The following is a 14,247-nucleotide window of genomic DNA, read 5'->3' on the forward strand; positions in this document are numbered from 1 at the left end:
GGACTGATTTCATGGATAGGTAAGTGTGAATCAGCAAGAGGAATTGGGAACTGCCCACATGCCATAGTTCAGACAATTCATCTACTTGCTCAAAGTCCACCTATGATACTGGGCTTTTCCATGACCATCTACACTCTACTTAAAAAACAAGCAGTGTTAAGAACTACCCAAAGACTCATCCTACAACCTAGACAGTATGGAAAGGGTGTCAAGGAATTTTAGAAGGTTAATTCAGGAAGGGTAAAGTTTTAGTCAGATACTGATGGCTTTGAAGTGAATAGAGGTAGCACTTCTAAGAGCCCTCATGGCTGCTAGTAATTAAAAGGAAAAATACTAGGTGTTTTGGGAACTGTTAAGACACCTGAGAACATCATGTTAGTGTAAAAAGTGTTATTAAAAAGTCAGGAAACTAGTCATTAAGAAAAATGAAAAGGCAAGCTGAGTGAAAACATTCATGACAATTGTTTCTGACAAAGGACTCAGGCAGAATGTTTATAAAGGACTTCTACAAATCAATAATAGAAAGATAACCCAATTAAAAATGGACAAAATACTTGAGAACATTTCACAAAATAAGGTGTACACATGGCAAATAAGCGTATGAAAAGGTATGCTCAACTTGATTAAACATCAGAGAAATGCATATTAAAACCACAAGATGCCACTACACACCCACTAGAATGGCTAAAACTGAAGACTGACGGTATCAGATATCAGTGGGGATTCAGAGCACCTTGATCTCTCACTGGTTGCTGGTACAACTACTTTTAAGAACTGTCAGTTTCTAATCAAGTTAAACATGTACCTACTCTATGACCTAGTATTTGCACTCCATAGTATGCACCCAAGATAAATGAAAAAAATATGTCCACAAAAAAGGTTTGTATGTTCATAGCAGGTTTATTCACAATAGTCCCAAACTGGAAACAATAAAAATACTACTAACAAGAGAATGAATCAACAAATTTGTACAATATACTACTACTCAATAATAAATTACTACTCGGTACTGATATATGCAACATAGATGAATTTTAAAATTTATGTTGAGAAAAACAAGGCAAACACGAGAATATATACCATATAATTTCATTTACATGAAGCTCAAGACTAGGTACAACTAATGCATATAGTGATGGGAGTCAGTACAGTGGTTGCCCCTGGGGTATTGACCGGAAAGAGGCACAAGTGAACATTCCAGGGAAATGAAAATGTTTCACAACATTTTGAGTGGTTTGGGTGTGGGAGTTTACATTTGTCAGGATTCACCAGACTGCCTACGTAAGATCTGGGTGTTTTTACTGGATATAGATTATAACAATTAAAGCAAATTTGAGAAAGGTACTGATAAATGTTCTCTTAAACTGAATGATGGGTAGGTACATGGGTGGTGCTGTAAACATGCTGTATATGTCTCACATAAACAGCAACCTTTCTTTAGGTGAGAAAAAAGACGGCTAGCTAAAAGCTTTTTATTAGTAGTCAGATTTTTGGATATTGAATCCAGTTTTTTAAAAAAATTAAAAAACTTATCAATAGGATTAAATAAATGTGCTTCATACATTTGTTAGGTTCTTTGAGTAACTAATGCACCTAATAAAATGGAATTCCCCACGCAACCAAAGATTGTTTACAGGCTATTTTCTCTTATGGAGATACTGTTCATGTATAAAAAATTACATTATTTGTGATATTATATCGCATTTAATAACCGGAAAAACAATTTTTCTGGTTGTGCTTTTTGCTATATTATAGTAATACTTATAATTCAAGATTTTTAAAGCCATTTTAGTAATGGAATATTTAAACTTTATTCTATGAAACTTGGTTTTACTGACAGAAAATACTTTGAGTGACTATGTCTGTGGAGGTTTAAAAGAAAACTCCATTTCAGGTACAAAAAAGACTCCCAAGAAGCCACTAAAAGAATTATGAATGACAAGATATTTTTACCACTAGACTTCACACAAGCTTTTCCAAAGATTAGTATATCTTGTAATAATTTTTGTCTTAAATATTTAAAAATGATTTTTTTTAAAAAGTGGTGAAAATGCTTCCTTTAAACTTAAAAAGAGAAGACTGTTTCATGAGTTTTAAATAGTCAAGTTCCTCGATATAAAAATTTGGGTTTTTATGTGTCAAGGTATCAGAAATGGAATAAAAAATATTGCTAACTTTTTGGAAAAGAAAAACACATATTTAGCTCTGCACTCAATTCCTAAAAAAAACCGTTTAATTCTTAAGTCCTATTAAAATGAGCTTCATGGAGTCTTTGGGATTTTTACAGTTATGAAGTTTGTAGCATGTCTAACACAGGCACTGTTTTCTTGTGCTTTGCTTTATTGTGCTTCACAAATATTGTGTTTTTCACCAATTGAAGGTTTGTGGCAATCTTGCATTAACCAAGTCTATCAGCCTCATTTTTCCAACAGCATGTGCTTATTACTTCATTAGCATTCTTAGTAATATAGTGCTTCTGAATTAAGGTATGCACATTGTATTTTCAGACGTAACGCTTATTGCACACTTAACATACTATAGTGTAAACATAACTTTTATATGCACTGGGAAACAAAAAGTTTGTGTTGACATGCTTTCTTGTGATATTTGCTTTACTGCAGTGGTCTGGAATGCAACCTGCAATATCTGTGAGGTATGCCTGTATTTTAAAAAATTCATTTAGGAGACTTATTAGTGAACAGATTTGAACTTGAAAGGCTAGTTCTTCAGAGGCTGTTTTCCCAGGATGAATAATTTTGCAATTTTGTCAGCTGCCCAAGTAAACATTGGTGTTTGGCTTACAATCAAATAATGAGACTGGAAAATTACATAAAAAAAACATTTAACACACATTTCACTCTTATTTTTTTCTATAAAAATATAACTCTTTATTAAATAACATGCACAAATATCAACTAGTCATTTATTAAACAGATATGATTTAGAACAAGATTTAAAGAAATACAAATCCTTAGGTACAATTTAGTATCTTGTTCATGATAATCGAATAGTTTTTAAAAGAATCACTGATTAAAGTAACCACCCTTTATTTTTCTTTCAGAATCCAAAAACATTTTAGGCATATTTCCCATTCCAAGTTTTTTCTAGTATTTTAGAGCTTCAGAATATCTTTAACACCAAAAGCCCTTAACTACTTGATTATAAATTTCCAATAAAGAGGCATTAACTTTTAAGCTATTGTGATTAGCTTTGAGTCCCTTTACAGAGGAAATTTGTAGAAGCAGAATCATGGCAGAGAGGTTCCGGCTTTTTGAGGTACCATTGAAGAAGGTGAGAACTGTGGTTAAGACTAAAAAGCTGGGATGACTAAAATTTGCCAGAATCCTGCTTGCTTACCTTTCTCTTCTGACGCTTGTTCTGTTTGGCCACCACTGATATTCTGGCCCACCTTTGGTTGGACCACCAGAACAAAATGCTCTATAAACTTACCCCTCTCTGATTTTCTGTAACTTTAATGCACAATATTTTTTTTTAATTTTTAGGATTTGCTACACTATCCAATTTTCCTTTTTAAGCAAAAGTATAAACAAACTTTGCATTATGTTTTTCATATTAAAAAGTATTGCTTTTATAAATTAGCTTTTAATGTTCCCAGCCTTAATAAACTTAACTTCAACAAAACCAGTGCTTCAAAATCTACCCTGCCTTTCTGGCCCCATTTATCCAATAAAAAAGGCCAAAATCTTTCACCTAAATCTCTAAAGAAAACTACATCCAACCTAAAGCCCTTGCACTGTGTATGTTTTTTACACGTGCTGCTTTATTGCGCATGCCAAGTACAGTAAGAATTAAAATATAAATTGACGTAAAAATTCAAAAATCTCTAAGCTTAATATGTACCTTTGCACTAAAAAACTTGTACATTCTCTCCCATTAGCTGGGATTCCTAACTTGGAAGCTGAATTTACATCACTTCATTTCCCCATATGTTTGCTTCACTTTTCTCTGTTAGAATAGAAAGTATCCAATATTATAATTTAAGGAACTATTGTGGAAATGAATTTTATTTCAGATAATGCTTCTGACAAATTTTACACTAAAATCTAATTTTCCTTTTAAAAGTGTTTAGCAAGTTCTGCAGGAGGTTTCAGATCCGAAAAATTCCCGAATATTTAATTCACATCATGTTTTAATAGAAGTTTGACTTTTTCTAAGGATATTGCTAATTTTTTATTATAAAACAGTATATCAATTTTATTTCAACTATAAAATTTTGCAAATTATATGTTTGCATCTTAATACATGGAAAAATCACAATATATTAATTTTTCATGAACATTTCAGAGATCAACTGGAATGTTCCTAAATTTTTCTTATTTTGACTACCAAGTATCTTTTTGATTTGCCTACTCAGTTTTTATTTTAAAAGTGCAAAGGCTATTAAGCTTAAAACATTAAGTTTAAGCAATGTAAAAAAGTTTTACAATGATTTAACATGACCAATAAAATTTATTAAACATATTTACATATATTCACAGATTCTGTCATAGTTGAATATTAAAATAGACATTTACAATTTCAGAATTTTCATTCAAAGGCATTTTTTTTCCCAAGGAGAAATAGGCTCTACTGTGAGATGAAAAAGAGCTAAGTTTCTTTGTATGACTAATTCTAAATAATATGTCCAACACAGTAAGTCACAGGTTCTATCACAGGAGACTAGTATGAAATGCCTTACACTGCTCCAGGCATCCATTATGGAGAGAGTTAAATTATAGGAAGCATGCAATACAACTAAGTCACAATCATCACAGGTATGGTGATGAAAACAAGCTAACCCAAACACAGGCATGCCTTATCTAAAGGTGTTGCTACCTGAACACACTACTACTACACTCCGTACAAACTACAACTTTGGTCCAATAAAATATCAGACAAACAGTTTTACAACTATTTTCTTTGTACATGTTTTGACTACCAATCCCTTTGTATACATTTTTACCATTAATTACAAGATTTACATTTGCACAATATGTATAAAATAAGTTATTAAAAAGGAAGACAATATTAAAACTTTCAAAAAGAAAACTGTACAGTTAAATTTACAGATATAATAAACTGAAGAAATTTTGTGCCAAGTTTTTCTTCCACATTAGAAGCTATTTGGTAGGAACTGAACCTTTTAGTTTACTGATATATTTTTAATAAAACCTGAAAAAGATTTGAATACTAGTGGTTATCTCGTTACTTAGAGTGCTAACAACTTCCAGCGCTGCTAGCAGATTCTCAACTTTTAAATTATCTACCACAGTCAGCCAACATTCTCTAATGCAATAGTTACCTTTCCCAATATAAATAATAGTTTTCTGTTAGAAACTGTGTTTGGATCTAAGATCCAAAATAATTCTCTTCATTTTTTACAAAATGACAGTGTTTACTACATAACTAACTTTAATGGAACATCACTAACAATTGTAAAGGCATAATATCAATATTTTTGTCAAAAGGCAGTACTCCACAGTATAACGCTTGGACATCATCAGTTTAGGACAATCAGACCATCAGGAATAATGACTGCTAAATAGGAGTCAGTTCAAAATCATCATTAACATCAACAAGGGGAACATAAAACTCCTGGATTTCGTAAATGCTGATAGACTTATAGGTGGCAGGATCAAGTTCCTGGAGTTTGAGCTGCCATTCTAATCTCTGGACGGCATTTAAAGCCGCAGCTTCATGTTGCTGCCTCATTAAAAGACAGGTCTATTTAAAAGAAGAGAAGAGTTAACTGATTATTCTGTTAAATTGGCTTTGTTTAAAAACTAGCCTCACCCAGTCTCTTTGGGGACTAAGATGGATACATTTGGAGCATTAAAAAAGGGTTTGAATTACAAGTCAATTTCTGTTTGACCCTGCCTGTTTGTACCCATACATCAACTATTTCTGTGCCGCTTCACTTTCATAGTATAGATTTTAATTTGAAAATATTCTTTCAAATTATGAGATATCAAATTGTCAAAGGAATCAAGAAAATCTGGGAGAAATGACTGTTAAAATGATTCAAAATCTCAAATCTGATAAATATCTTCCTTCTTACTCAACCATTCTTTCATACGTTAGAGTTATAAACAGACAGGTAACACTGGATTAATAAGTATGAAGACCCACACTGGAAGCTGCTTTTTCTGTGATAGTTTCATCTTTTATACCACATTAGTACTTAAAATGGACTTGCGGTCTTTATTTCCCTTTATCTTTCCAATTGTGGTCTAGCGTGAAGATTCATGACTAACCAATATTTCTCTTCCTAATTTGACTAACCAATATTTCTTTTCCTAATTCTTTCTCCCTAACAGAGCTGTAGAGTTTCTGTTTAAGAACAGTTAAGTATTCATTTAGACTGACTTCTAAATATACATACCTTTAATTTGTCAAATTTATCATCCACATCTTGTAACCAAGACATGAACTGTCTTGCATTAAAGCGATCCCTCACAGAAGTTTTACTGTCATCAGACTGAAAAGAGAAATTAAAAGTAGTTGAGTATTATAAAGTGCAATAAACCGTTTTAAAGATTATTTACCATTGTAACACCTTTTTATGATATATGCCTCTATTTGAGTAATGATGAAAATGTATTCAAAAACGATAATATATAAATTGAGTATTGCGAAATTTGATAAAGCTTTTATTTCCATATCTGAGTAAACCGATTTTTTTTGAATTCTCGGCATGTTGAATTTAGTTATCTAAAATAGAATCCTACTTCTGAGTCAAAGATGTTTCTCAAAAAGGCATGTCATATGAAGTACTGTGCCTGTAACACTTTTTTTTTTTTTTTTTGAGTTGAAGTCTCACTCTGTTGCCCAGGCTGGAGTGCAGTGGCACACTCACGGCCACCCCAGCATCGACCTGCTGGGCTCTGGTGATCTTTCTATCTCAGCCTTCCAAGTAGCCGGAACTACAGGTGCACACTACCATGCCCAGCTAATTTTTTTATTTATTGTAAAGATGACGTCTCGCCAAGTTGCCCAGACTGGTCTTGAACCCATGGGCTCAGGCAATCCACTCACCTCGGCCTCCCAAAATGCTGGGATTATAAGCTGAGCCACTGAGCCCAGCCGACATTCTTACGTGTATAATCAATTCAGATTTTATTTTTATGTTAAAGTTCACTATATGTAGGGAGAAAAAGTGTTCAAGTGGGAGATAGCTACCTTTGAGGATGACATTTGACCCATCTTTGAAGTGCTTATAAAGAAATTCTAGATCAACTCTTAAGAAAACCAGCTTTGGATTTAAGATAGACTATATATTCAAAGTTCAGCTCTATACCTTACTGTATAACCTTGAACTAATTATTCACTCTAAAATGGGGTAAGAATACCTCGCACAATGCTTGGGAATGTAGGAAATAGTCAATGCAACACTAATTATTACTATAACTACTACTGCTAATATTAACAGCGTTAGTGACACCTAGGCATCAGGTAGCTCCACAATCACACTATTCACCTTTTCAGCAGCTATCACTTCTTTGCTAGTCCTCAAGTAAGATGTTTAACTATTTAAAATTTTATGGTTTTTTAATATTAGAAGTTTATTTTGAAAAAGAAGAAGCAATGATAAAGGCATAGCTAATGGACGATCTAAACCCCTACCCAAGGAAAGGTGAGTTTATTTCTCCCCTTAGTTCCTCAGAGGCTATTCTCATAATAAGTCTGCTACTTGAGATGCTCTACTGTAATCAGTTGTAAAATGATGGGTAACATTTCCATATATAAGTCAGTCCAGAAAAACACAAAAATGTTTTTAGGATAAGTTTCCCTATCAAGATAAAAGCCTCACATTTTGGCATCTCATCCAGTTTAATTTTTTTTTTCCAGACCAGAAGGTAACATACCAACATTGTAAGAAGGTTTGAGGATCTCACACATTAGTCTGAAAACCCAGTCATCATGCTTATGAACCACAAAAGCATCTCATCAAGCTTAATATTAAGCTAAAATCAGGAGGCCTGGAACACTAAGAAAACTTGGGACGGGGAAAATAAATTATTCAAGTTATCAAAATTTCTTTACAATTGAAAATGTAGGCCAAGCATGGTGGCTAACACTTGCAATCCCAGTACTTTAAGGGGTCGAGGCAGGCGGGCCACTTGAGGCCAGGAGACTGAGGCTGAAGTGAGCTATAAGTTGCCTGGGTAACTTAGTGGGACACTGTTTCTCCAAAGATAAAAAATAAAAATTTAAAAAATGATACTGTTCACTTTTAGGAGAGAACAAAAAAGCCATGTCTTCGGTAGAAAGATAAGAAAATGAAATGTAAAGTAGCTTCAACTACATATGAAAACATTTTTTTCCTCAAGATAAAGTTTTTCAGTGCTTTAAAATAAATAAGCCAACAGTGGCCCTATTTTTTAAATTCTCTTTTTAACCCACATGAGGATCGGCATTCCTCAACTCTAGTGTATTTCATGACCAATAAGTTTTTATTTTTTGTTTTTTTTAAAGAGGCAGGGTCTTGCTAGGCTGCCCAGGCTGGTCTCAAACTCCTAGCTTCAAGCAATCCTCCCTCTTTGACCTCTCAACATGCTGGAATTACAGCTGTGAGCCTCCGCATCCAGGTCCAACATGTTTTTTATCTATTTTGTATCTTATCAGAAATTTTTTAATGTTCTGATTTAGTAGTTCCCCACCTCAATTTCCAGCTCTGCTGTGAATATTATTTTTATGTCTTTTGCCATTTCAGTGAGTTTTGTGAGAAAGAAGAAATAAACAGGTATGTGCATTTACTCACTCATTCTGAACTAGAACTCTTCAAGAGACTTCTCCTTGTAGCTTGACTACAAATCTCCATTTATACTGCTCTAAAATTTATTTCATTACTCTATAACTGCTCAAAACTTTAAAAGACCTCAGAGAGACATCACATTGTCTAGTTCACCCTCTAGGAACACAGTTAAACTGTTACTTTCAGTTATTAAAAATCATTCATTCTTCCCTTTAAAATCTTTTACTTTTTTAGTTAGGGGTCTCACTCTGTCACCCAGGATAGAGTGCAGTGGCACACTCATGGCTCACTGCAGCCTCTACCTCGTAGGCTCAGACAATCCTTCCGCCTCAGTCTCCTGAGTAGCTGGATCTACAGCTGCGCGCTGCTGCGCGCCACTACACTCAGCTAATCTTTTGATCTTTTGTAGAGACAAGGTCTCACTATTTTGCCTAGGCTGGTCTTGAACTTGTGGGCTCAAGCAATCCTCCTGCTTCAGCCTCCCAAAGTGCTGGGATTACAGGCATGAGCCACTGTGCCCGACCCTTTGAAATCTTTACATTTAAAAGTTCTAGAGTCCTTTAGTGGCCTCTCCAGTGTCTATTTCCTCAGTCACATGATTATTTCTTAAGATCCAATTATTATTATTATTTTTATTGAACTGGGGTCCACTCTGTTGCTCAAGATGAAGTGCAGAATTGGGATCACAGCTCATTGCAGCCTCTACCTCCTGGCACCAGGTGATCCTTCTGCCTCAGCCTCCTGAGTAGTTGAAATCAGGGACATGCACCACCACACCCGGCTAATTTTTTTTTGCAGAGATGAGTGAGGTCTTGCTATGTTGCCCTAGGATGGTCTTGAACTCCTGAGCTCAAGCAATCCTCCTGCCTCATCCTCCCAATGTGCTGGGGGCATGAACCACCACACCTGGCCCAATTATTCATTCTAAATAGCCTCTTCAGGTATCTGTGAACATATTCATCTCAAATAAAAGTTGGTGCCTTAAAGTTTAAAATCTACTGGCCTAGTTCAATCTCCACTTTTTATAGATGAGAAAAGTAAAGCCCAGAGGATTCTAAGAATCTTTCTCTGTAACATTCCCTATTATTATTTGTGTTACTGGTCTGTCTGCTTTAAAACAGTATTTTCTGTTTTGGGGTGACAATTCTTCACTGTGTTTATTTTTTGAATTTTAATCATTATAATCCTTTGCTTCTGACTAATGAATTCATTCTGGTTTATGAGGCATAAAAAAATTCTGACAACTGATGCAGTAGGTTCAGAATTCATGTCATTTATATGTGGCAGTAAACTCCATAAAAAATATTGCTCCAGGGCAACCTCTTCAGGTCCCCTCCCATTGTGGGAACTTTCTGTCCTCTCAATAAATTGTGCTTTCTAAAAAAAGAAGAAAGAAAGAATTTGCTCCAGTCTTTCCACAGTTAATGTATCTAACCAACACTGAAGGCCGAAACAGGAGGCCACAGTTAATGTATCTAACCAACACTGAAGGCCAGAAACAGGAGCCACAGTTAATGTATCTAACCAACACTGAAGGCCGAAACAGGAGTCTGACTCGATTTTAGCAACATCACAACCTAGAGGTGCTTGCTACCTACCCGCACTATTTTTCAGCACACAGTTGTGTGCCAGTTGTTTGAAGGTGAGAACTAAATATAGAGACATTCACTTTAGAAACAAATTACACGTTACCTGTAAAAGCACTATCCTAAACACATATGTGTTTTGTGATTATCTGTGCATTTCAGAAATTGAAGGACTAGCTGATCTGGAAGTTCTTTGGCCTGAAAGCATTGCTTTTGTCCTTTGAACTTTAATGATCGTTGAATTCAAATTTCTTCCATGAAAATCTATTCTAAAAATAACCAACTTGTACTTTTGAGAGGGTTCATTCTACATGAATCAAACATTTTACCTGAGAGTCCAATGGTACATTGTATACTTCTGCATCCAGCAAAACAGTACAAGCACTAAATGGCAGTGTTTGATTTGCCAGTGTTCTTGCAGCTCTGTAATGAACGCGTAGAACTTCCTGCTCATTGGATACAATAAGTTTTTCCTAGTTGAACAAAGAATTTTAAAAAAATGAATTCTTCAACAAATTGTTTTTGAAATATGGTAAAATAACTTATATGCTAACAAACATGAACCTCAGAGTAGCTTTTTAAAACTTAATATTAGGGTTGAGAAATGTGAGAACGTCTAGTGTTTCTAAAGTATAAATAAATGTTCTTTCCCAAACTGGCAGCTTTTAAAAAATTAGATTTTAAAGTACAGTGGTAAACAATAGTGGCTTTTAGCGTATCTATCAAGATGTTTCACCATCACTAATTCTAGAACATTTTCATCACTCCAAAAGAAATCCTGTACCCATTAACAGTCACTCTCCATCCTCCCCTTCCTCTATCTCCTGGCAACAACTAATCTGTCTTCTGGCTCTATGAATTACTAACCCGAACATTAATGGTGAATGAAACCATACAATAGGGGGCCTTTCATGACTAGCTTCATTCACTTAGCATGATTTCAAAGTTTATCCATGTTGTTGCATGCATAATACTTTAATTCTATTTTATGGCTGAATAACATTCCACTGCATGGATATATTTCATTTTATTTATCATTCACCAGTTGATGGACATTTGGGTTTGAAGGGAAATAGAAGATGCCACCCCCAAAATATGCCACTTTAGCATAAGGATTATTTTGAGCTAAAGGCACTTGAAATGCAGCAGGTGCAAGAGTGCTGACCTCCCCTTTTCTTCCTGAAAGGAGGAGATCAAACTCCCATGTGAAAGATGCCCTTCCCGTACTAGAAGGAAAGAAATATTTTTATCACCAGAGACAGGAAGTCAAGGCCTGCCTGTACAAACAGCACTTATTAGAGTAACTTTCGTCTTCTGTGAGCCTCCCCATATATTTTAGTTAATTTTCCACAATTGCCTTTCTTTCTTCAACCTATCATAAAAAAAATTTAGATTTTGTCACTTCTTTGGTTTCCCATTTCCTTATGACGGCCCCCGTGTCATGTAAACTTATATTAAATAAATCTGTACATTTTCCTCTTGCTAATTTATCTTTGACAATTTAATTCTCAAGCCCAGATGGAGACCTTAACTTATTCGCGACCAATGACATGAATTTACGGCATTCCAAATTCTGTTCCTGGTTGCTGCTAATGTGAATTTACCTCATCGTGGAAGACTGTCTTTTGGGTTTATAATACAAATAAAAATACAAAGTATAGAATGTTAGAGTGGTGTGTTGAGGCAAATACTGGATATGTCTACAATTTTCAGACACGTTGGGAAAAAGGTGACAATTTAGAAAAGACCGTTTCATTTGTGCTTAACAACAGAAGTCTGAGGCAACCAGGTTCAGAAGTCTGAGGCAACCAGGTTCAGATTTTTTTAATTTTTACTCACTCTCAGGATTAGGAAGGCGAAAAATTTGCCAGTCGTGAATGTGTTTAACACGGTAGAGGTAATTCTTGCCTTTCCTATGTGTTGTTTTCACTTTTGGGATAATATAAAAAAATGTTGCTATAAACATGCACACTCAAGTTTTTGTCTGGGTGCATGTTTTCATTTCTCTTCGGAAAATAATTAGGAATGGGATCCTCGGTCATAGAGCAATTATCTTTAACTTGTTGAGGAAGTGCCAAACTGTTTCCCACCAGCAATGTTATGGTTCCAATTTCTTCACATTCTAGCCAATACTTGTTATGTCTGTCTTTTTTATTATAGCGGTATGAAGTGGTATCTCCTTGTGGTGGCAGCTTCTCTTTTATAATAAATATTTTCATAGAAATAAACGTACTTTACATCGATGCCATCTACTTGCAAACCTCTGACAATCACAATAAAATCCTGCCTTAATGCATTAAGTGGGGTCCAAAACTTCTAATTATTTGAGATGCAGAGTCACTCAACCATACAGTTATGAATCCTATGAATTTTATTTTATTCACTGAAAACCTTCCAAGAAGAGGTTCCAAATTTCCCACACTGTTACAGGGGTACACAATACAGAAAGGCAGAGAACTCTGCCAGGGCAATGGATCATGTATGAATCAAATAAATTACATACAAGATCTTGTTTGCATATGAATATGTTTGTATCTCTGCAAAGAAGGATCATAGCTTATACCACATTTTCAGAGGTCCCTGACCCTCCCAAAGGATTAAGAAAGTCATATATTTTTGTGATTCCAAGTGAAATGCCTTCTATGATTTCTATAAATAGCTAGATAGGTTTTTTTCCCTGTCATTTCATGACAAGACCAACCACTGGGAAACCAGATACTAAGGAGACCTCGCAGGTCAAATAAGAACAACCTCTGTAAGTATTTTGTCCTTTAGCCCTAAAATAGTGGGTACCAAGCAACTGATTTCACAATGGGGAAATCCAAATGTCCCACGACAAATCCACTGCTATGGTCTTAGAGATAAAAAATTATTAGAGACTTTTATATATTAAAAATATCTTCAACATGAATTCTATTATGACAGCAACTATCCTAAAATAGGCTTAAAAATTCTCCATGTAATTGGATAAGCACAGGCTAGGCATGGTGACTCACACCTGTAATCCAGCACTTTGGAAGGCCAAGGCAAGAGGACAGTTTGAGCATAGGAGTTCAAGATCAGCCTAGGCAACACAGTGAGACCTTGTCTCTACAAAAAATTTAAAGATTAGCCAGGTGTGGTGGTGTGCACCTTTAATCCTAGCTACTCAGGAGGCTGAGGTGGAAGGACTGCCTGAGCCCAGGAGGTCGAGGCTGTAGTGAGTCATGAGTGTGTCTCTGTATTCCAGCCTGGGTGACAGAGTGAAACTCCAACTCCAAAACAACAACAACTACCCCCCGCAAAAAAAACTCCAAAAACTGAATTAGCACAAGAAAAAAATCAAACCATTTCCCAAAATGATTCTAAATATTGTTAAAATACAGTTATTTTTTAGTGTAAGTGTAAATTTAAATACCTCTTACCCTTTCAATACTGTGTTGCAAACGTAGTTTCATTCTTACAACTTCCTGTTGCCGAAAAAGTTCTTTAAGTGGATCTGACAGTGAAGGCGGTGGTGTAATCTAATTGAAAAAAAATAGTTAAAAACATCAGGTTTCTTTTACAATAGTGGGCTATTCTTTTAAAAGTACATCTTTTCAGTGCTTAAATCAATTCTAATATTCTGTGAATTAAATAATATAGTATCAATTATACAACTGGATGTTACTTTTCAATTTTGTTTGAAACATAGGAGAGTATTCCTGCAAGCTTAAATATTTTTATTCGGAGGCCACAGCAAATTTCAAAGAGCAAATTAGAAGGACTAAGGAAGCTACTCACTATGGAGACACATTTTAGAACATCAATGACAGCTCACAGACAGGAAGGGAGAAGTAACAAAAAACAGAAAAGTTGGTATAAACACGGAGGAAACACTCCTAAAGATTAAAGCAGTCCAAATGTATCAGTATATATACATATTGC

The 14,247-nt window shown here is 35.0% G+C and overlaps 1 protein-coding gene across 1 annotated transcript; it reads right to left on the minus strand.

The window, feature by feature from the left end:
* Positions 1 to 880: 880 nt before the first annotated feature.
* On the minus strand, positions 881 to 13,844 carry LOC103254007 (ankyrin repeat domain-containing protein 12-like; the record flags this gene model as incomplete). The annotated part of the gene is made up of 4 exons (XM_021709621.1): positions 881 to 5,724; positions 6,383 to 6,478; positions 10,671 to 10,814; positions 13,746 to 13,844. Coding segments are annotated over 4 exons (525 nt in total), but the record flags the coding sequence as incomplete, so codon positions are not given.
* Positions 13,845 to 14,247: the final 403 nt, after the last annotated feature.

This window comes from Carlito syrichta, unplaced genomic scaffold (assembly GCF_000164805.1).
Source record: "Carlito syrichta isolate Samal-C Ts95f unplaced genomic scaffold, Tarsius_syrichta-2.0.1 Scaffold261545, whole genome shotgun sequence".
NCBI lineage: Eukaryota > Metazoa > Chordata > Mammalia > Primates > Tarsiidae > Carlito > Carlito syrichta.